This window comes from Myotis nattereri (assembly GCF_964212035.1).
Source record: "Myotis nattereri genome assembly, chromosome: 15".
Classification (NCBI taxonomy): domain Eukaryota; kingdom Metazoa; phylum Chordata; class Mammalia; order Chiroptera; family Vespertilionidae; genus Myotis; species Myotis nattereri.
The window spans coordinates 25,782,127-25,806,092 of record NC_138090.1 but is presented as its reverse complement, the minus strand read 5'-3'; the positions used below and the strand labels follow the sequence as shown (position 1 = coordinate 25,806,092).

The following is a 23,966-nucleotide window of genomic DNA, read 5'->3' as shown; positions in this document are numbered from 1 at the left end:
GTGTAGGGTATGCAGTATAGTGTACAGTACAGAGGGTACAATACAGGGGGGCTAGCATACAGTGTACAGTAAGGTGCATAGTACAGGGTGTGCTGTATGGAGTGTACAGTGTGTAGGGTGTAGAGTACTCAGCATATACTATACACACCATCGAGTGTACAGTCCGTACAGGGCAGAGATTATGCTATGTCCCGTATAGAAAAGATAAGAGAGGAAGCAATGGAGAGGACTTTCATGTCTGCATTATGAGGAACTGATATTTAATATATTTACATATTGTGTTCATTTTCTGGTGGGAAAGTTGTCACTATTTATAGTGCATAAATAACTTGAAATAAACCATTTGAGAACGCACAAGAGAGCAGGAGGGGGGAACAGTTTGGGGAAGGAAACCAAGCCAGAGCCACTAGGCTAAAGCCACAGGATACATGTGGGACGTCTGGCTGACTTACTGTTGATCTTGGAGACCTTCCAGACTTTATCAGGAACAGCTTGCTTATAGATTTCAAATTTGAAAGGATCTGTATTTGGGTGCAGGTCCTTGTCTGACGCTCCCAAGATGACTACGCTGAGGTTTTTGGCATCATCGCAGACTTCGGCCGCTGTGGGGTAGATGAAGGGAGCGTTGTCGTTCACGTCCTCCAGGGTGATCAGCAAAGTCCCAGTGCCGGTGGCAGGCGGGTCGCCTAGGGAAGAGGGGCGATGTGAGTGCACACGTGCTAACACGAAGAGGAGCGCTGCCCAGCCCTTCCCCACCGCCAGACACCTTGATGATTAAAGGGGTTCACACAGGACTAAAGTAATAGCTTACACATGTGTATAAAGCTTAGTGGTTTCCAAGGCTGTCATCATACGTACAACTTTTGATTTAAGTTTTTCAGGCTTCACCTTTAGAACGCTGAGCTTCTAACACACCGAAAGTCACTCTGATAATGGAGATAACAGAGGGACTTTGCCTTGCTCCAAATTCAACCTTTGCCTGGCCGGTGTGGCTCAATGGTTGAACATCGGTCCATGAACCAGGAAGTCACAGTTCAATTCCTAGTCAGGGCACATGCCTGGGTTGCAGGCTCGATCCCCAGTGTGGGGTGTACAGGAGGCAGCTGATCAATGATTCTCTCCATTCTTGATGTTTCTACCTCTCTCTCCCTCTCCCTTCCTCTCTGAAGTCAATAAAAATATATTTTAAAAAATTCAACCTTTTATCTAAATACCCAAGTGTTCCCGTATGTTGGTGGCACAGGAAGGTAGAGATTCCAGGAGAGAAGGCCATGTTTTATGGGGAATAGCTCTACACTGAGTGGGTAGTTGGTTGAAGAGGGAGCCCTTCCAGGATTTTCTTTTGTAAGAAAAAAACGGTCTGAAAGAAAAACAAAAGGGGCTGGCCTGGCTGATGGTGCCACAGGGACTGGCCGGGGTGATGGTGCGATGGGGGCTGGTCAGGGTGATGGTGCCACAGGGACTGGCCTGGCTGATGGTGCTACAGGGACTGGCCGGGGTGATGGTGCGATGGGGGCTGGTCAGGGTGATGGTGCCACAGGGACTGGCCTGGCTGATGGTGCCATGGGGCCTGGCCAGGGTGATGGTGCCATGGGGGCTGGTCAGGGTGATGGTGCCACAGGGACTGGCGGGGGTAATGGTGCCACGGGGGCTGGTCAGGGTGATGGTGCCATGGGGGCTGGCCGGGGTGATGGTGCCATGGGGGCTGGTCAGGGTGATGGTGCCACAGGGACTGGCGGGGGTAATGGTGCCACGGGGGCTGGTCAGGGTGATGGTGCCACGGGGCCTGGCGGGGGTAATGGTGCCACGGGGGCTGGTCAGGGTGATGGTGCCACGGGGCCTGGCCAGGGTAATGGTGCCATGGGGGCTGGTCAGGGTGATGGTGCCACAGGGACTGGCGGGGGTAATGGTGCCATGGGGACTGGTCAGGGTGATGGTGCCATGGGGGCTGGCCGGGGTGATGGTGCCATGGGGGCTGGTTGGGGTGATGGTGCCACGGGGGCTGGCTGGGCTGGTCAGGGTGATGGTGCCATGGATGCTGGCTAGGCTGGCTGGGCAGGACAGGACAGTCTGAGAAGGGTGTTAGTTATGAGAAACAAAACCACAGGCTGGCTATAGCATCATCTTTGGGTCTTATACATAAAACTTCATTTTTAAAAATTTCAGCTACTATATGATTTTCACTTTAGGAAACATTATTTTAAGAAGCTCTCATAGCCCAAGCCGGTTTGGCTCAGTGGGTAGAACGTTGACCTGTGAACTGAAGGGTCCTGGGTTCGATTCTGGTCAAGGGCATATGCCCAGATTGCGGGCTCAATCCCCAGTAGGGGGCGTGCAGGAGGCAGCCAGTCAATGATTCTCTCTCATCATTGATGTTTCTCTCTCTCCCCCCGCCCCCTTCCTCTCTGAAATCAATAAAAATATATTAAAAAAGAAAAGAAAAGGAAAAGCCCTTATAAACTCACCTAAAGAAAAGGCTGTTTAATCTTGGTATGACTCAGCATGATTTCATTTACCTTTCTTTAAATTCATTTTTAATCATCTATGAATTAGAGACTGGCTCTTGGGACAAAACACCCCTTTATAGTCCACATTTTCTGTGAGGAAAGTTAGAGCCAAATTTGCTCTAACTTTAGTTAGTAAGTGTATGGATTTGCCTTATTCCAGAAGGATTTGCTGTGCGTCTGAAATGACTGTGCTCTAATTTTATGCACCAGTACTGACCTAATGTCTGGCCCCATTCTATTTTTCCTATCCTCATTTCACTGAACCAGATCTACAAGCTTAATTTTATTTTCTCTCCTCCTGTGTTTTTCTTTTTTCTTGAAGGGCACATTCGGTTTTGAGTCAAGTTCTGGGTCACATGGGGTGGAAGGTAGTGAATATCTGAGCTCAGAGCATGAGTGTCCAGTGCAAGGCCAGGCCGGGTCTGACAGGTTCTGTTGGTAAAGAAACAAGGAGTCCTTTTTAGATTCAGGCAGCTTATGACTTATAGGGACAGTCAAAGGATGAGTAGGCAAAGACGGCCCCTGGGCAGGTGACACCCAAACCCCAGAGGGCAGCTGGCTGCATCACAGATGAAGGGAGGCCCTGGTGCTGAGGAGCCGATTGCAAGCTGCCTCTTAGTGGTTTTACTGTCTGCAGCTGCACTCCAAGAGGGGTGGGCAGGAAGCCTCGCCCCATATCAGAACCTGGAAGATGATGAGAAACTGTCTTGTGACAGCCTCCCAGGGGACTTCGGGAGGCAAGTAAGAAGTGGACTAGAGCAGCTCCTCACAGGCCTCCCGTGCCCACAGTTCTGGGACGATCACGAGGCATTCTGCTGACACTCAAATTGGCTGCGGCTCAACCTTCGCTCCTGGCCTGTGTGGATACAGGCAAGGTCGTCAGACATCATGGCTGTCCCCTGCTATCCGCGAGCATGGCAAGGGGATGAGGCTGGAGATGTCCCATAGGACATGGGGGCCTTGACTGTCATGACAATTCCACTGGAGGGTCTTCAGAAAGGCAGCGAAACAACCTGACTGACTTATTTTTAGAAACGCACAGTGGTACTGACAGGAGATGTTGGACACTGGAGCCCAGCAACGGATTGCGTCATGACGTGGGTGGTTTGAGCAGGAAAGAAATGTCTCTTCTTGGTGGCCGGGCTCTCAGGTGAGGCGCTGGAAGAAGCGTGGAAGGTAGTGGGGGGTGAGTGAAAGACAGTTCAGATTTGATGGTGTGAATAAACCCTGTATTCAGTGCAACCATGTACAGGTGCACAGAGCTTAGGAGAAATGCCAGGGCTGGGTTGGCAACGGGGGCATTGTCAACACAGATACTTTTGAAACCTTTCTAGCAAATTAGGTGAAAGTGCAGAATGAGGGAGGGGTGTAGATGGAATGCCCCAAGTTCAAAGAGCAGATGATAGTTTGCAGGAGATGGGGGAGATGAACTGGAAGGTGAGGCAATGGGTTATGATGCCGAAAAGGATGAGGAGTAAAGAGAAGCAATGGGATCCTGCAAGGAGCATGTTGCTGGTGACTTTTGGGGAGAGGTTTCCATTAGTGGGGAAGAAACCAGCTCGAAGGAAGCTCACTGTGAAGTGCGAGAACAGATACTGTTTAGGGAGGCTGGTGGAACCTTACATATATCAACACCCGAAGACAGCTCCAGAGCAAACAGGCAAATAAGTGTCTCTAAGATAGGAACACAAATGTAATTAATTATCAGAAGGATGGCTATTTCTAATGGCGGCATATCATCAACTTCTGTTAGAGCAAGAACTCAAAGGAAATGCATCATTACTTTGAACTTGGTTACCCAGTGTCAGCTTTAGTCATTTGGTTGAATTTCTTTATTGAAAATTATTTTTTTCTTTTTACTGAACTAATTGAATATCTCAGAGGAATCCACTGTATTTTTCTCCACTCTGAATATATTATGGAGTCACTCGGTAGAATGGATGAGAAGGCATTACGAGTATCTGAAATATGGCCATAAGACGGGCCTTTTGTGAACTTAATTACTAGTATACTACCATCTTCAATTCCGCATGCGTTATTCCCAGGCCAGCCTGATGATGTCTTTTTCTGAAGTCAAATAAAATGAACTTGCTTTTTTCATTGATAAGGTAACGAGAGGACTCCCAAAATCCCCAGGGAAAGAGCCTCTCCCAGCTTATATGCACAGGAGGGAGGAAAACCACCATCCAAAATTCAAATGTGATTAAAAACATAATGATTCTTCACCCTTATCAGATAATATTGGCAAATATATTCTCCCATGCAGTGGGCTTTCTTGTTGTTTTGTTGATGGTTTCTTTTGCTGTGCAGAAGCTTTTAATTTTGATGAAGTCCCATTTGTTTATTTTCTCTCTAGTTTTCATTGCCCTAGGAGCTGTATCAGTGAAGATATTGCTTTGGCATATGTCTGAGATTTTGCTGCCTGTGGATTCCTCTAAGATTTTTATGATTTCCCGTCTTACGTTTAAGTCCTTTATCCATTTTGAGTTTATTTTTGTGTATGGTGTAAGTTGGTGTTCTAGTTTCATTTTTTTGCATGTAGATTTTTTTTCAATTTCCCAGCACCATTTATTGAAGAGACTGTCTTGACTCCATTGTATGCTCTTGCCCTTGTCAAATATTAATTGAGCATAGTTGTTTGGGTCGATTTCTGGGTTCTCTATTCTATTCCATTGGTCTATATGTCTGTTCTTGTGCCAGTACCAAACATTTACAGGGAATTCATACAACTTAACAAAAGGAAGATAAAGAATCCAATCAAAAAATGGGCAACAGACCTAAATAGATACTTTTCGAAAGAAGGCCAAGAGACATATGAAAACATGCTCAAAGTCACTAATCATATGAGAGGTGCAAATCAAAACGACAATGAGGTACCATCTTACACCTGCCAGAATAGCTATCATCAACAAATCAATAAATGACAAGTGCTTGCCAGGATGCAGAGAAAAAGGAATCCTTGTGCACTGCTGGTGGGAATGCAGACTGGTGCAGTCACTGTGGAGAACAGTATGGAGTTTCCTCAAAAAATGGAACTCCCATTTGACCCACTGATCCCACTTCTAGGAATATATCTCAAGAAACTGGAAACACCAATCAGAGACGATATATGCACCCCTATGTTCACAGAGGCACAATTTACCATAGCTAAGTTTTGGAAACAGCCTAAGTGCCCATCAGCAGATGAGTGGATTAAAAAACTGTGGTACATCTACACAATGGAATACTATGTGGCTGTAAAAAGGAAGGAACTCTTACCATTTGCAACAGCATGAATGAACCTGGAGAGCATTATGCTAAATGAAATAAGTCAGTCAGAGAAGATAAACATCACATGATCTCACTCATTTGTGGAATATAATGAACTATATAAACGGATGAACAAAAACAGATCCAGAGACAGAGAAGCATCAATCAGACCATCAGACCTCAGAGGGAAGGCAGGGGAGGGTGGGGGGAAGAAGGGGAGATCTATCAAAGGACTTATATGCATGTATGTAAGCATAACCAACGGACACAGACACTAGGGAGGTGAGGGCCTGAGTGGGGTGTGGGGTGGGGGGAGCAATAGGGGGATAAAGACACATATGTAATATCTTAATCAATAAAGAAAAAAAAATAGCCCTAACCGGTTTGGCTCAGTGGATAGAGCATCAGCCTGCGGACTCAAGGGTCCCAGGTTCGATTCCGGTCAAGGGCATGTACCTTGGTTGCGGGCACATCCCCAGTAGGGAGTGTGCAGGAGGCAGCTCATCGATGTTTCTAATTCTCTATCCCTCTCCCTTCCTCTTTGTAAAAAAATCAATAAAATATATTTAAAAAAAACAAGGAAAAAAAACAACAACCCCATAATGATTCTTCACAAGCCATTTTGCTCCAATAGTTCGGGGGCCCCAGGAACTCAATACTGGAGCTTCTAGGTATTTCTTTGCACTCAGCAAAAATCCCCCATCCCTTCTCGTCCCCTTTCCACCAGCAACCCCAACCCCCAAGGGACTTCTCTGCATAATCAAATATCAGAACCAAGCATACTATTGTGCCCACCTCCATCAATTTTCGATTTCAATAGGAAAAAAAGCCTCAGTTTGAGGAAAACTCCTGCGATATGGAACTAGAACCTTTCAGCTCATCTCCCCTGTCTCCTGCACGGGTCAGAGGACGTCCAACCTCCGAACACGCAGAGAGGCTGCCTGCGGGTGCAGGGGCTCAGGCTGCACCGAGTTAGAAGATGGGCGGGCCCTGAGGCAGGAACCCTTCCTGTCAGTGGCTCTTAAACTGAACGGCAGTTGGGTTCCCTTTTGGGGCCCTGATGACGGTCATGGCCCTGCCTCAGAGAAATGCACCTACATTAACGCTGGGGGGCGGCGGGGAATGGCCAGCGACACCGGAATTGCAGCCGTGGGCTCCACGCTGGTTGGGAGCAGCTGATCCCTGACACCTTTGTCTTAGGTGTTCGGAGGCTGAGGCCCGGGAGGTTTAGGATGGGCTCAGATTAACCAGCTGAGTCTCAGGCCTCCTACTCCAATCTTTCCTTTCTGTGTCAGAATGATGTAGGTAGATTCTTCAGGCTCTTATTTCAACCACGAAAGCAAACTAAAGTCCCTAAACCATGACTTGGGTTTAAAATTATTATTATTTTAAATTTTTTTCCCCTATGAGCTACTATTTTTTGGTTAATCCTCACCTGAGGATATTTTTTTCCATTGCTTTTCAGAGACAGGGGAAGGGAGGGAGGCAGAGGGAGAGAGAGATAAACAGAGGAGGGAAACCTCGATATTCGAGAGACAGATCGGGGGCAGGGAGCGAACCCACAACCCAGGTACATGCCCTTGACTGGGAATCGAACCTGAGCCCTTTCAGCAAATGCTCTAACCCAGCTGTGGGCAAACTACGGCCCGCGGGCCGCGGCCCATTTGAAATGAATAAAACTATTGAAAAAAAAGACCGTACCCTTTTATGTAATGATGTTTACTTTGAATTTATATTAGTTCACACAAACACTCCATCCATGCTTTTGTTCCGGCCCTCCGGTCCAGTTTAAGAACCCATTGTGGCCCTCGAGTCAAAAAGTTTGCCCACCCCTGCTGTAACCACTAAGCGTACCAGCCCGGGCATCTATGAACTTTTAATTTTGGTAAAATATACACAACAAAATTTACCTTCCTAAATGTTTTTAAACAAATATATATTTTTATTGACCTCAGAGAGGAAGGGAGAGGAGAGAGAGAGATAGAAACATTAATGATGAGAGACGATCATTGACCGGCTGCCTCCTGCAGGCCTCCCACCGGGGACCGAGCCTGCAACTCAGGCATGTGCCCTTGACCATAATCGAACCCGGGACCCTTCAGTCCGCAGGCGGACACTTTATCCACTGAGCCAAACCAGCCAGGGCCCTCCCTAAACGTTGTTAAATATCAGCGGTATTAAGTACATTCACATCACCACATCCATCTCATGAATTTTTCATCTCCCCCAACTGGAACTCTGTGCCCATTCAACAACTCCCTACCCATAGCCTTCAAATGTTGGTGGATTATTCATGAGCTTCCAGTGCTCAGGCTGCCAAACACTGGCACGACGTGGGGGAAATGGTCACCATTGCTTTCCCATGGATCTGGATGATGGAGTCCCTTCCATCCAGAGGACTGTGACTTTAAGAGGGGCACTGACTTCATGGAGTTGGCAGCCTGCCAGGGTCTTCCCGGCACTGGCCACCTCATGCTCCCATTGCTGGCTCTGTCGCCCCCACTCAGCATGGACGGCTTATAATGCCTCTCAGCACATCGCACGACCAAGACAGGACCCAACTGACCCACTTCTTGATTGCGAACTCGGACAATTTAACTCGCACCTTTGACTCTGAGCTGGCTTAACTGCCCATGAGAGGCCAGGCTGGCAGCTCGAGCTGGGCACGAGGCCTGTTCACAGCGGGCTATGCCCTCGGTCTGGTTGGCTCACTACTTTACACTTGGGTTTTGCGTTCCAGGTTTATTGGGGGCAGAGCTGTGCATCTTCTACGAGAAGCAGGCTCATACAACGAATGAAAAGGGGGGATTTATGTAGAGAAACTGAACACCTGCTACTCTTCAGAGCAGGAAAGGTCCAAGCAGGCCAGAGAGGTGGCTGCTTTGAGCATTCGGGGTCCTACTTTCTAGTTTCCCCTCATTTCCAGGAAGAGGAAATGGGGCCTCAGATAGATGAAGTAACTGAAGGCGAAGGTGGGTGTATCACCGGCGTGAGACCTGTGGCCTGAAGACACGGTCTTCCCACGCCACGTGCTCTTTCCCAGAAAGTGAAAGGGATGATTGGGGATCATGACACGACCCTCCATCGGAGCCAGACTACCGAGCACAGCGTTTTATTACATTGGCATGTGCGGTGGGCGTCAAGCATTGGGAGAGAGGGTGAAAAGCAGCCTTCCATGTTTCCCTTATTTACATGACGAGCAGTATATTGCTCTTTGGGGGAGACCTACAGAGCCGAAGTCAGTACAACAGAACATGTGTGTATATGGGTCTCCCAGCTTTGATGATGTGAGTGCGGATGTGATGAGAAAAAAATCATAGAGGGATTTTATTTAATTCAGAATTCTGGCCAAACAGGATTTATACTTAGCCAAAAAACATTGAGATTTCTCTGATAGGTTCCATTACTCAGAAAGAAAAAAAAAATCTTGTAAGAAACACAATGAAAAACAATGTGATCTGAATCAAAACAATATATGTGATTAGAAAAAGATGAGAAAGAGATATAGCAAAGCCTAAATAGTGTTTATCTCTCCAGGTAATTAACATTCAAATAATACTTCTCTCTTTTTAATTTTCTTTATAATAACCATGATTACTATACTAATTAGAAACAGAAATATAATCTCAAAAGTTACACAGGGATTTAGAAATATTTTGTCCAATTATACTTTACTTTCTTGTCTCTCACTCTTTTCTGTTTCTTACAATTAATTTATATTGAGTAAATTTCCAGAGTTGTGCAACTATCACCACTATCTAATTTTAGAACATTTCTACCACAAAAAAACCACCTTGGGCCCACTTGTACTAACTCTCCTTACCCACTTCCAGCCCTAGGCATCACTAATCTGCTTTTTTTCCCCTCTATAGATTTGTGTTTTCTGGAAATTTCTATAGATGGAATTATATAAAATGTGATCTTTTGTGTCTGGCTTCTTTCACTTAGCATTATATTTCTAAGATTCATCCATGCTATAGCATGAATCTCTACCTCATTCCTTTTTGTGGCTGAGTAATATTTCACTCTATGAATAGATGATGCTTTGTTTATCAGTTCACTAGGTGACAGACATTTGGGTCATTGCTATTTTTTATCTATGATGAACAATGCTGCTATAAACACCTGCAAACAAGGGACCAGCTTCTCACATGTTACAACCCCAGACAAGAAAGATAAGACTCCAAAGCCATCTACGTCATCAAGAGTCTCCATAGAAGAACAGGGCCCCTGGCCTTGCACACCTAGATGGGCTGCCCTCAGATGCAGAGAGTGTCAGGATCTCCGCAAGAACTTTCAGAAGCCAGCTCTGAGAACTACAGGAAGGTAGCAGATTTTTCTAGTCGCTAGTCCCAAGTCTTTCCTGAGCTGGGCCTAGAGGCTTGTGGCACGTCTTTCCCTGGGAATCACGAGCACAGTGTGGCCTTGACTTACGAGTGTCCCGACTAACGAGTTTTTTGAGATACCGGCGTCTCTGCCGATTTTTTGCATTGAGTTGATAGAGTAATTTGAGTTAACGAGCTCCTTAAGGAGCTCGGTCTCTGAACGAATTAAACTCGTAAGTCAAGGCCCCACTGTATAGGTGGTGTTATGTGGGGAGCAGTGTGCAAAGTGAGGCTGCCTCTGTGAAAAATAAAATGCAAGAGGGGAGAGGGGGAAGGGAGAGAAACAGGAAGCTCATTTCTGAGCTCCACGGCTCTAAGCATCAGGACGGTTCTCCGTGTTTCGTTTTCCATTTCCACCGTGCTTCTATTCGGAGAGTAGTGGCTGTGTCTACATTCAAGGCCTCCCGGTCTCATCTCGGGGAGAAGAGAACTAACTGCGTGTGCCATGGGGTCTGTGCAACTGGGGCTCAGAGCAGGGAGTCCATGCCAGGGCCAAAGACAGAGACCTCATCTGGTGTCTCAAGGGAGACAGAGGCCCAAATTCTGGGCGGAAAATCAGAAGACGGGATGAATTAAGAGGAGGCAAAGTTCAGGTGGGGGCGCCTGAGCAAAGGCGGGGCACGCAGCTACTTTAATGGGGACTGACAATGAGGGCTGAGGCGAGGGCAGTCGGAATGCAGGAGCGGAGGCTGTGTGTAGGCCAAGAAGCATGGCTGGGGCAACCTCCTCCCCACCGAGTTCCCTCTGTGTTTCTGTACGTTGGACGGGCCTTCCGCAAGCAGCTGTGAGCAAATCATGCCGGAGCGTTTACTTCGAAAGAACAGCGCTCTAAACGTATCTTCACCTGGGCTTGAAAGGGAGCCTGGACCAGGTTTCTTCTCTGTAAGGTCGTCCTTTGTACTGTTTTGTTCATCCCTATGTTCTGTTTACTATGACTTTTCAGTATCAGTATTTTATAAGATTTTTTGGCATTTGCCCCCTAAACCAAGAATCTCATTACTTTGGAATGCATAAGCATTTTAAAAAATGAAATTTATTGCGGCGACATTTGTTAACGAATTGACATAAATTTCAATTGTACAATTCTAGACTACATCATCTGTGCTCACCACCCAAAGTCTAGTCTCCTCCCAGCACCATGCATTTGCCCCCCTTTTCCCTCTTCAACCTCCCCGACCCCTTCCCCTCTGGTAACCATAATACTGCTGTCTGTGTCTATGAGTTTGTTTGTTCTTTCGTTTGTTTGCTGCTCTCTGTTTTATACCCCATATCTGAGTGAAATCATATAGTTCTTATCCTACTACTCAGCAATGACATGAAATACTGTCATTTGTGACAACATGGGTGGATCTTGAGAGTATCATGCTAAGCAAAATAAGTCAGATAGAAAAGCACAGCATTTTTAAGAATTTCTTTGTTAATAAAGATATTGCTGCCCTAGCTGGTTTGGCTTAGTGGATAGAATGTTGGTCTGCGGATGTGAGCCTGTGGACTGAAGGGTCCTGGGTTCGAATCCGGTCAAGGGCGTATTCCTGGGTTGCAGGCTCTATCCCCAGTAGGGGGCGTGCAGGAGGCAGAGGATCAGTGATTCTCATCATTGATGTTTCTATCTCTCCCTCCCCTTCCTCTCTGAAATAAAAAGAAAATATTAAAAAAATAAAAATAAAAAAGTAGAAATCTAAATTTCTAAAAAAAAAGAGATATTGCCAATTCCATTTTATTTGTTAAAAAAATTACTTGTAAACCAACAACAATAACAACAACAACAACAACAACAACAAACCTGGTAGAAAATAGCTTTGCAAAATATAATACCAGGTTTCCAGCTGTAATACTTAATGTAGAACTGAGGCAATTATTCACATAATTGGGTTAAAAACTTCTTTAGAAGAGACGATGATCTGAAATAATGCACTGTTTTAAAAAGTCAACGTTTTGGCTTTTTTGTTTCCGTTTTGCCAACTGTAGAGAAAAGGAAAACAATAGGGGAAGAGCTGGTTTGGAGGCCAGGTTAAACCTGGCAGTTCCCTTTTAGTCATTCAGTCAAAAATCACTCACTGGGACTCTATTCTGTGGCTGGGTGGATGTGCAGAAAAATCAATGGCACAGGGTGCCTGCTCCTGAAACGCTAACAGTATGGCCGGAACAGACACATGAACAGATGAGGAACAGCACTGTAAGTGCAGGAAGATACACGGGGATTGCTGTCAGGGGGCTTGTGGCATGGAGTAATTGACTGCCTGGGGACAGATCAGAGGCTCCATGAAAAGATGGCATTTGAGTGTGTTGGAAGTGAGAATGCTCTGCGGAGAGAGAGAGAGCTGTTCCAAGAGGAGGGAACAGTGTGGCTATTTTGTGGGAAGAAGTTCAAAGACTTTTAAGCTGGAGAATGGCTTTGATAAAAGCAGAGGATGCTGGAGGCACGGAAAGGCGTGGACTTGAGTGAGGAGAGAGGACACAGGGAGACAGGCTGGGATGCCAGGGTAATGGGAATTGACAATGAGGGCTGAGGTGAGGGCAGTCGGAGTGGAGCTGGCGGGTAGGGGGTGTGTGTGCTGGATTCAGGAGGCTGGACTGACAGCCAGAATTGGGCTGGGGGTGATGGGTAGGCAGGTGATTGGGTCCCAGCTTGGGGACTGTGCAGCTGGTGATGCTATTAGCTGAACTGGGGAATAAGGGACACAGAGGAGGGCCAGCTAAGAGACACCTTGGCAGCAGGAGTTGAGCTGGCATAGATGGGCACTGCAGAAAGCATTTTAATGCTCAAATCAGTTTCCTTTCCCAATGGAGGTCTGAGAACAGTCTGTTTAAGATGGTTGGCTTGGCTGGTCAGTGTGGAAAGGTCCTGCTGGTAGGCAGATGCAAGTTGGCTGAATCTCCCCCTAAAGACAGGCACGTCCCATGAGTTGAGCCAGTGTCCAAGGTGGCATTTCCTGGCGAATTCTCTGATACAGAGCCTGACTCTGAGTGAAGGACTCCAGCCCATTTCTTCCCTAGAAAAATGCTCAGGCCACCAACAGGGTGGTCATCGGATGGCATCTCACAGTTCGCCTTGCATACTGATGATCCTGTGCTAATGTATTTAGAAAGTTCATAAGTTCAAGTCAGCTGATTTAAATATTTATTAGGTGTTTACTAGGCACCAGGAATTTTGTATTCATCATTTCCAGTCCTTACAACAACCCAGCAGGGCAGGTGGGGAAACTGAGGCTGAGAGGGCACAGGTCACACACCGGGCCACTCTCTATGGCTGCACGTGCAGTTTGCAGGTAGCTCTGATCCCAACCTCTGCCACCAGTTCTTTTATTGGGCTGTTTTGTCGGTGCCAGAATTGTAGCTAGTATTTTCAACGTGATTGATATTTTACTGGTACTTGAAGTAACAAGGAATGATGGCTGAGTGTTCAATTTATTTTTCTTCCTCAATTACTATCACAGCTGAGATAAGGGGTGCTAAATGGGCTTAATTGGGTTGCCATCATAACTGATGGCTTGGTTTTATCCAAACTAGCATCTTTTAAGTAGAATTAATTTAAATAATCTCAGTACATCCTCCATGCGGCCTAGAGCTTGGTTGAGCTACAAAAAGAGAAAGACCATAAATTGAGGCCTCTTTCTAAAGCTCACATCCCCCGATGTCCTCAGTTCGGGGGCCATTGTTATTCAGTAGCTCAGTAGTCATTTTCAGATGGGACTGGGTAACACTCGTGTCTTTTAATCAATCTAAATGTACTTTGCACAATATTTCAATTTTGACTCAGCTGGTGTGATGGGAACATCGATCATATAGAGGCTGAGGAGAAGACAGGTGGGGACATGATAGATCTGAGCCCATGAAAAGTCATTATCGGGGTCTGTTCCACTTGAGTTTCACAGCTGTTAGGCGTCGTTCTCTGTCTGTGTCTTCTCGGGAACCCACATTGCATTCTTCACTGACAGACTCAAGCCTGCTTGATACAAGTTGCTAAGTCATGAAAACATGCTGCAGAACATAGCGATAACTGGGCTGCTTCTGTTCCTATCATTCCCTTATTCTTTCAAATGAAAATAGATGGGGAATGCAATACTTTTGAGAATGATGTAAAGACTTAATATGGACTCTAAAGAGAACGAGCTTTCTAGTTTAAAGCATTTTATATGGGAAGAACTAAAACATATATATATTTTTCCTTTTTCTTTTAAACTTTGATAGCACGGGTGCCGGGAGAAAGGGCCTTTGGCCTTATCTGAGGCCCAATATTGTCTTTGGAGTTTGGAGTCACAATTCAGACCTCCTCTGAGGGCATACGAGATGTTCCGTAGTAATCGTGGATCGCTGAACCCTGTGCATTTTCAGACCAGGAGGAGTGAAAGATGAGGTTGTAGGTGAAAAGGGGCAGGAAGATGAGTCTAATAGAAGCCTGAGCAAAAGGCACTGAGCCAGGAAGCCGCAGCCCGCTCGGCCTGTCCTGCCCGCGCCACCCCAGTGGGATTCCAGAATCTTAGGAGAAATTGCTTGCGACAGTTTGCAGCTCCTACAAGACAGTGAGACTAACATTTGACCTTTCTGGTGATTACCTGAGCGGGGTGGTAATCACACCGGGACTTGCCCAGTGCTAATTGCTGCTGCTTTGTCCTCATCAGCATCCACAAAGCCATTCCATCTTATTCCATTCCTGAATGTTCTCTTTCCATCGCGGTATTTTCCTTAACAGTTATTATCTGCCCCCCACCCCCCTTCCTTTAAAGATAGGCCAGCAGTTCTGTGTCCACTGAAGCCTTTAATAAAAGCATTCCCGTACTCTGCGGCACTATCTTAACCTTTTCAGAAAATCTGGACCAAGAAGGTAAATGATGATATTCATCTCTAAAGATAAAATGCTTGCCAGCATTAAAGGTCATACCTTATTAATCTATAGGATTAAAGGCTTTACTCTTCCAATCATTTAACTATATAGCCAGTCCTGCTTTAGCAAAACAAAAAGCATTTCTGTTATAATGAAACAATGTTGTTAGGCAATTTGCAGCTCATTAAAACTGATAACAGTTTACGAAAAATGCCTTGTACATCCTTGAGCACCCTGTGGGTTGCAATTTAGCTTCTGCCCGCAGGGAGGGGCTAAAGTGTCTTTTCCACCCCAGATCCTCTAGAACCCGGGCATTACCAATATTATTATGAAGGGTGATTCTAGATCTATCTAGGCTAGCTTTGGGGCCCCAAGGTCTAAAGGGCTTTTTATTTCTCTTAACCTCAGAAAGGTAGTCAGCCCTGCTTCCAACTGCCTTTCTGCATTCACCGTCCCGATCACAGTTTCTAGCCTCTAAGAGGGACCTGGGAGAAAGCTCTATAGTTGTTCTGAACGGAGTAAGTAGAGCTGTTTCTAAGTTCTGATGTGCCCTTCTTCCCTGAGGGAGAGCAGAGTGCAGGCTTTGCTCTGTTCTCTCTGCACCTCTCTGGCCCAGCAGCAGCTGAGGATTGTCCTTCCTGAGAATGATGAGATGCGGAGAGTCTACCTCTAGGGTAAACCGGAACTTAGGGAATCTGTGAATGGTTACAGCCTTCCTGGGGAAGGCACAGTGGGCCAGGTACATGCTCTGTGTAAAGTCATTTTTTTTGGTTAAGTTTTTAAAAAAATATATTTTTATTGATTTCAGAGATGAAGGAAGAGGAGAGAGAAAGAGAAAAAGAGAGAGAAACAGAGAGAGAGAGAGAGAGAGAGAGAGAGAGAGAGAGAGAGAGAGAGAAATATCAATGATGAGAGAGAACCATTGATCAGCTGCCTCCTGTATGCCTCACACTGGGGATCAAGCTCACATCCTGGGCATATGCCCCGACCGGGTATCAACTGACCGGGTATCAACCGGGTATCCTGGTTCATAGGTCAACGCTCAACCACTGAGCCACACTGGCTGGGCCGTTAAGTTTTTATTGAAATAGAAATGTTCATGTTTCCATAAATGTACAGCTTGAAGAATTTTCAACATCGGAATATACCCATATAATCCACTTTTACAAGATCCCATCCACAAAGTTTCTTCTGATGGCAAGTAAGCAACGTAAGCCAAACTCCTTGGCATAGCACATGGGGCATTTCAAGGCCCATTTCATGACCTGTTAGCTATGCAAGCACCTGCTCTAAGCCAGGCATTGTGGTAGGAGCTCGGCATTTAACACGGGACCTAGTTCCAACCTTAGAACAGTCAGGGGCCACCTGCTCCTCCGCCCTGTGCCAGGTTCAGTGCTGGCCCACATCCCCATGTCCTTTCAGGCTTCTATTAGAATGACTCATCCTTTCTCACTTACCCTTTACCACTCTGCTTAGAGGTCCCCTCCAAGAAACTCCTCTGGATTTGGTTCCATCAGAACAGCCTGACTCCTATCGCCATCTGTTGTTAACTCTTCTCCAAATAACTCATGATTTCACTGAGCACAAGGACCACGTGTTGTTCATCTTTGAGCCTCCAGGACCAAGCACAGGTCCAGCTCCCTGTGGATGCCGGTCCAGGTGCTGCTTCATCATGGCAGTTTCCTCTGCAGGAACCGATGGGACCTGTTTCCTCCATCTAATGACTTGGCTGGAGTTTGAGATGCTTTGAAGACATGACTTACCCGCATATATACGACTAAATTTCTACGTATTCACTCGCAGTGGATACAACTCTTCCCTTCCTGCCGCTTGCTTCCCATGCCAGACTCCCTTCTAGTTCTGCCTCCTCTGCTCTGCGTGCTCAGGCGGCTCCACATCCCGACCTGCCACTTACCCAAGCCCAGACTCAAGGCCGACTTCATCTTGAAGCCGCCTCTGCCTATTGCGTGTCACACCGACGCCTCGTTTCCTAGACGCGTGCTCCCTGCCTTGGTTTGTGTGTGAGTACCCAGCCTGGAGGATGGGCTCTGAGAATTCTCAGTTCACCATTGCTGAGCATAATGAGGGCTACATACGGAGAGCCTTACAAGTAATCCCTTTGATATGTAGGTCTCACACTGAATTTTCAGCTTCGAACACCTGGCTTTTAGGAATAATAGGGAGAGCAGACTTTCATGTGTGTTTGACACAATAGACAGCTCGGCTTAACATATCCCCAAAACAACTCTGATCCCCCATCTCAGCCAATAACAAATCCCATTAGTTCTGTGTATGAAATACACAGAGCATCCTCATGATCTGATCCCTTTTCATGCCCTCCCCTATCACCCCACCATCTTGCCTAAATTACCATCAGTTTCCTATGAGGTCTCCCTACTCCTGCCCGTGTCCCCCACAGCTGGTCTCAACACAGCAATGGAATGGTCACGGTGTTTGAACGCTACTCAGAACTTGGCAGTGGTGGCCCATTCCACCCAAGTGGAAGCCGAGGAGGTATGGGGGCTGCACACCTACCTGACCTGCCCCCCCTCCCTTCATGAATCACCCACTCTCTCTGCCCCAGTGTTTGCTTCATTCATGTTGTCACTTACTCAGCAAGGCTCTCTGGGCTGCCCCGTTAAAAAGATAGCACCTGTCATCTGTTATCTCATTTCCCGATTTCCCTGTTTCCTACATAAGTAGTATGCTTTCCATTTTTTTTAAAAAAAGGATTACGAATTTTACTCAATTTTCTTCCTTTCTCCAAAATCGTGCCAGCTGCATGGGGAGAGTCATTTTTGTTTGTTCACTGCCACGTGCCCAGCATCATTCTAGAGCAGGAGTGGGCAAACTTTTTGACTCCAGGGCCACAATGGGTTCTTAAACTGGACCGGAGGGCCGGAACAAAAGCATGGATGGAGTGTTTGTGTGAACTAATATAAATTCAAAGTAAACATCATTACATAAAAGGGTACGGTCTTTTTTTTTTAGTTTTATTCATTTCAAACGGGCCGGATCCGGCCCGCGGGCCGTAGTTTGCCCACGGCTGTTCTAGAGTGAGGTCTAGCCTGTGGATGCCGACTGCTAGCTTTTGAATGAACAGCAATTGTTTTGTGAGTATGAAGCTAGCGGAGGGTATACTGCGGGCACCATTCAGTCACCAGGGTTGGGTGTCATCTGGGACTTGCACCTGCATTAAGTAAAAGATCCCAAGACAAAAGACATCAACATGGCTCCCTCACCTCAGTGCCGGCCTGAGTTGGAGCCCAGTGAGCTCTCTGCTCCGACCTCTAACGCAACAAAGACCTGAGAACCCCAGGACTTGGCTCGCTGTGTGCTTCAACATTAGCTTTCCTCGCCCTCATACTGATATTCTTCCTAAAAATACCTCCAGGCATATCAGAATAAATTAAAAATATAGTTACAACTGAAAAGTATAGATTTGATGGCATTTAAAAACTTGCTCACCACTGTCGATGGCCAGGAAGAGGGCAGTGTAGACGCTGTTGTGGACGAATGGGGACTCGCGGTCCAGCACGGCGGTGGTGTCCACGGTCCCATTGATGGGGTTAATGTTCAGCCAGCCTGCTGGATCCTTGTAGACAGAATACCTGAAAAAGTCCCAAACAGCACTGGATTATATTCCAGAGAGATTCAAGAAGTTTTCAGAGTGCCGAGTGCCAGTAATCCTAATCTTAACACAACCCCCAAAATATCATTACAGTTACAATGTTCATTCAGAAGGTAATGGCTCAGCTTTGGGCCTGCTCCATGCTAAGTATCATGACAAGTCTGTGAGGAGGGGACCCTTATCTGCCCATCTCCCAGAGAGGCAAAGTTCACAGCTCCTCTCCTGAGTCCAAGCCCAGTTTTTAAAAATAAATATACATTTTTTATTGATTTCAGAGAGGAAAGGAGAGAGAGAGAGAGAGATGGAAACATGAATGATGAGACAATCATTGATGGGCTGCCTCCTGCACGCCCCCTACTGGGGATCGAGCCCACAACCTGGGCATGTGCCCTGGCAAGGAATCAAACTGTGATCTCCTGGTTCATAGGTCGATGCTCAACCACTGAGCCACATGGCCGGGCCTGTCTTTCATTTTGACAGCCATTTTATAGGTCTACCGGCAAACTCCTACCTTCTAGGACCCAGCTGAAATGTCTCCTCCTGGTCAAGTGTATGAGATCCCCAGTTAGAATTAGTGATTCTCTCTTCTAGGTCCTTGCTGGGTACATGCATAGATTAAAATGCCTGTTAGAGTGTAATATGGGCCCTTGTGGGTCTGCTGCCTTCTCTGAGCTTCCTCTTATTTTTTTTACTCCTCACCCAAGGATATTTTCCCATTGATTTTTGGAGAAAGTGGAAGAGAGGGAAAGACAGAGAGGAACATCGATGTGAGAGAAACACATCCATTGGTTGCCTCTTGCATGTGCCCTGACCAGGGCCTGGGCTGGGGAGGAGCCTGCAACTGAAGTACGTGCCCTTGACTGGAATCGAACCCAGGACTCTTTGGTCTGCAGGCCAATGCTCTATCCACTGAGCCAAACCAACGAGGGCATTCTCTGAGCTGCTTGGTGTCAGGAAGAGGTAGAGTTGGATGAACGCCTGCCTGCCTATTGTGGTTTTGTGCTAAATAATTTAGCATCACATTTATTTTTGTGGTTCACAACCACCAAATAAAGTTGGTATCATTCCTGTTACCAAGACTCAGAGAGGCTTAGCAACTTGCCAAAAGCAGCACAGCTAAGAAGTGGCCAAGCTGGAATTCAGGACAGGTGTGCCAGATTCCAGGTGTGCATGGATTTAACCAGGATGCAGTGTGTTACTTATGCCCAGGACCAGGTGTTGGCTATTCTGCATCCCCAGGGCCAAGATGAATGCCTGGCACACGGTGGTTGCCTAGTAAATGTTACTATGGTGCATCCTTTCTCTTTCAGTTGCAACAATCACAGAAATAGAAAACGCAAAGAAAGGTGACATTTGTTTCCTATCTTATTAGGTAGCAAGTTCACCCTTGATCTAGGAGTGGTTTGTGGTGGTTAAACATATTTGAAATAATGAAAAATTTAAATAGACCACAATTTATTCTCTGATTCCTCAACTCAGAGTTTAGAATATAAACAAAAACAGAAATAATAGAGCTTTTCCTGTTGGCAGTGAAACAATGCTCTTTGTTTCACTGTCATGTTTTGGTCTTGTGATGCTGGGGTTTTGCAGCCCAATGAACATGTTTGCTTCTTCTCTTGTGTAAGACGTTGTTATATGCAGTTAAAGGCTGGGCGTGACCTTGGAAGCTGTCCCCTAGCAGCAGTGCACAGTGGGTCAGGCCTGTGCGTGTGACATTCCCCATGAAAGCAATTCCGGGGGGTGGGGTGGGCGGAGTGGTTCACAGGCCAGCATCGAACTGTTTTCTTCCTTAACAAACAATCAGGCATCCATTGCTGTGCTATCTGTGTTTCCACAGGGCCCTTCAATTTTGTTTCTCTCTGTTATTTTATTTGGTGCCTCTTCCCATCGGAGGCCTTGGGAGGCACGGCTGTGTCCTGGATCTCGGTGCCAGCTTGCTGCTTCTACCAGAATCCCAGCCACAGAGAGAGGACAGGAGACCCTGTGTTTGCTGGGCACTCCCAAGTGTCCAGTGCTGGTGACGCTGCGTCCACGCATGAAGAGCTGGGTGGATCACCCCGAATGTGGGGGTCACCCTCCCCAGCCTCGGAGCTTTCTCCCCAAAGGGGAGAGCAGCTCATGGTCTCCAGCCAACCTGCTCCTCCGCTGCCCGGCCTGTGGGCCCTGCTGTCAGATCTGCCCTTTTGACCAGCTGGCCTGGCTCTCCGCGTAAACTTCTGACATTTTCAAAGCTGTCTTTTTAATAAACCTTTTGGTGTAAAAATACCAGCGTGTGAGTTGTTTTCTGTGCTTCTGGGCTTGAAAAATGCATATGCCTTATTAAATTGGAATTTCCGGGCAATTTATCTGTAATGTGAACTTTGCTTGTTATAGGGGAAGAAAAGCCAAATTAAAACAGGACTCCTTTCAGTCTGTAACATAGCTACACAGGAGCTGCTTGAGTGCTCGCCAAAGCTCAGCCGCTCTCAAGTGTCAGCCAGGAGATGCCAGGCAGGCTCATTAGTGGGATCAGGCAGTGTGGGGTGTGGGGACGGGGCACCCAACCGCATGCTCGGGCCCTGCACCCCTCCTGGAAGCGGGGTTACTGTCAGCAGGCCCCAGCAGAGCAGGAAGGGAGCTCCCAGGCCAGGTGTTGACTGGGAAGAACTTGCACAGCAGCGGCTGTGGCTCAGCCCTCACAGGCCCTGGTCCTGGTGGGAGGAGGAGGAGGAGGAGACCCAAAGGTGTGACACGGCCCTTCTGCAAGATTCTTGGGTTCACGCTCTGCGCTGTGGGGATCCATGTTTGTTCAGCATTGATACACAAAGCACCTGGGTTAGTACAGCCTTCCTTTTATTTTAGATTAAAAATGTTACAGAGTAATACAGTGCGATTAGTACAGGAATTGCCAAATGGATCAATGCCATATAACAGAGCACTGGAAATGGGCCAGTTACAGATAGAGGTAGATATAGATATCTAATATATACCTAATATATATTAGCCAGAGATCTATCAATCTATTTATCTAGCCATCCAGATAGATATTACAGATAGTTATAAAAGGTTTGGAAAGTTATTGCTGGATGTAAGCGGCATGGGAAAGCTAGACCTTCCAATAAACTGTGTTGACTCGTCCGTTTCGGGGGACAACAGTTGGGTATCTTTGTGGTGCCTTTTGACCCTGGGGCATGTTAGAATATATGTAAACACACAGAGAGGTCTTGGTGTTTGTTCACAAACTGGTAGCACAGATGACCTGGGGAGCGGATTTGGGTTGGGGGTGGTATCAGAGGAAGCCTCCAGGATCCCAGGGCTTTGCAGACATGCCACAGCAATGGAAGCTGGTCTAGAGCAAACACTAATTGGGGACCATCAGAAATATCCTGGCTGATATTGTAGGGAGGGTTGGTTTTTTGGGACCAACATGGGAGCCTCACTGCAGGTCACTCTCAACGAGGAGTCAATGAGGATGGGAAAGACCACGGGAGCCTGGACAATTAGAACGCAGGAAAGGGAAGTGCAGAGGGACTTCCTAGGACTATAACTTCCTAGTCCTGCTGCAGGAAGCAAACGGCCTGTAAAACCTGGGAGAGAGGAAACAGTAGGCACACTCCCAGCTCCCCATTAGTTCCAGCCCAGCGGCCCCTGTGTTAGGTGGAATACCTGCACGAGTGACTCCAATCAACCACTTTATCTAAAAACAGAACTAGGAAGTTATGGAGTTCTCAGTGGAAGGACATACACTGGTTTCAAATACTACCTGTGGTGGCTCTGAGTATAAAGGAAAGGGCACATGACAAATCTTCTGACAGAAACACAGCAGAGACTGAAGGGCCAGTGAACTCCAGAATCCCAGTTCCAGTAGAAGCCACAGCCCATCACAGGGCCCATGGAGACACCAGATGCTGCGTTCTTTCCTTCTCCTGGGGAGCCAGCGCGAAAGAAAGCAGTCTCAGTCACAGGAAGGACTTCCCAGGGATGCGGAGATGCCACAACCAGCAGACATGGACAAGAAGAGCTGTCCAGAGAGTGGCCCGAGGAGGACCTCCTAGGGTGGGGAAGATGAGGATAGAGCTGGCCTCACCTAGTGTGGGGCTATGACCCTCTGTGGCTCAATAACAGCTGGAGGCCGGGGAGGAGCTCTTGACACCTCTAGACCCTTCCCTGGACACCCCGACTGCGGCATCTCAGAGCCCCTGGTGGTCATCTGCATGAGGCTCTACTGGATCATAATTCCGACCAACATTCTCATGGCAGCTGCCATCTCCTAAAGGCACACGTACCCAAGGCTGGGTTGGTTCCCTCCAGACACTCGACTCCTATCATGAAAATAAGCAAAGCCCTCTATGTCTCAGGAGATACCTTCCACCCCTGCAATGGATCAAGTAGGGCTGGTGTAAGCCATTATCTCTGGTTTGTTGTAGGAAGTAGGAGGCGAGACCACTAGGGATCATCTTTTGTTTGGACCTCTGCACCTGACTCTTTGCTTCTGTTCTACTGATCACACTCCATTCTCCAGCCTCATCGTTTTCAAACAGCCTCATCGTTTTCAATTTGATGTCATATTGTGTGAGTCCCTGCGTAGAATCCTCTTTGGGGATAGAATAAATCCAAGCCACTGGCCATGGTCTCCAAGGCCTTGACTAACTCTCCACCCTCACTTCCTGCCTCTTTCCTCACCTTCCCTAAGCACTAGACACATGGGCCTTCCTCTTGTTCCTTCAAATAGCAAATTCGTTCTATGCTCAAGTCTTTCTCACTTGACTCACAGATTTCCCACTTGTCTCCTTAGATTTTCTCATGTGCCTTATTGCCATCGAGATCTCAGCCCCAACACCGGGCTCTATGTCCCCTGCAGAGACATGGCAGACGGGCCTGTCTGAAGTCTGCCTCCAACCCTGGCTGCTTTCTGACTTAGAACATGAGATCCCTGGGACAGTGACCTCATCTCTTCATCAGCCCTCCATGCTGGTGCCTGGACAGGGCCTGGAACACACTGAATAGGGGCTCACTTGTCAAATGAATGGATGAATGAGTGACTGAAAGTACAAGCCTTCTTCAAGAGGCTTTGAATGACTCATATCTTGGATGACCCAGAATTCTAAAGAATTTTGTCTTGAGGTGCCCATCCATCTCTTCCCCAAGGATGGCCCCCTCTCTCAAAGGGCCACTGCGCCATCTTTCTCTTTTGTCACAGCCAGACTCTCACCCAAATGCTGCTGCAGACATCCTTCCATGGCTCAGACTTCTTACATACTGTCAACAAGGGCTTAGTTAGGGGAGCCATGTGCCAGGGGTCCCAAAGACCACCCTGGGGTCAGGGACTTGCTAGGAGGACCTACAAGACTCAGGATGTATATACTCATGGCTGGGATTTATTACCATAG

The 23,966-nt window shown here is 47.0% G+C and overlaps 1 protein-coding gene across 2 annotated transcripts in view; it reads right to left on the bottom strand.

Annotated features, from left to right (window-relative positions):
• CDH13 (cadherin 13) overlaps positions 1-23,966 on the bottom strand; it is a gene marked incomplete at its 3' end in the record, with an annotated part of 1,052,451 nt that overhangs the window by 10,788 nt on the left and 1,017,697 nt on the right. For both annotated transcript variants that reach the window (XM_081106984.1, XM_081106983.1), the window contains exons 11-12: positions 18,435-18,577; positions 453-686 (exon numbers count right to left, since the gene is read on the bottom strand). In XM_081106984.1, coding sequence (XP_080963110.1) covers positions 453-686; positions 18,435-18,577 — 377 coding nt within the window. The remainder of the gene's footprint in view (positions 1-452; positions 687-18,434; positions 18,578-23,966) is intronic.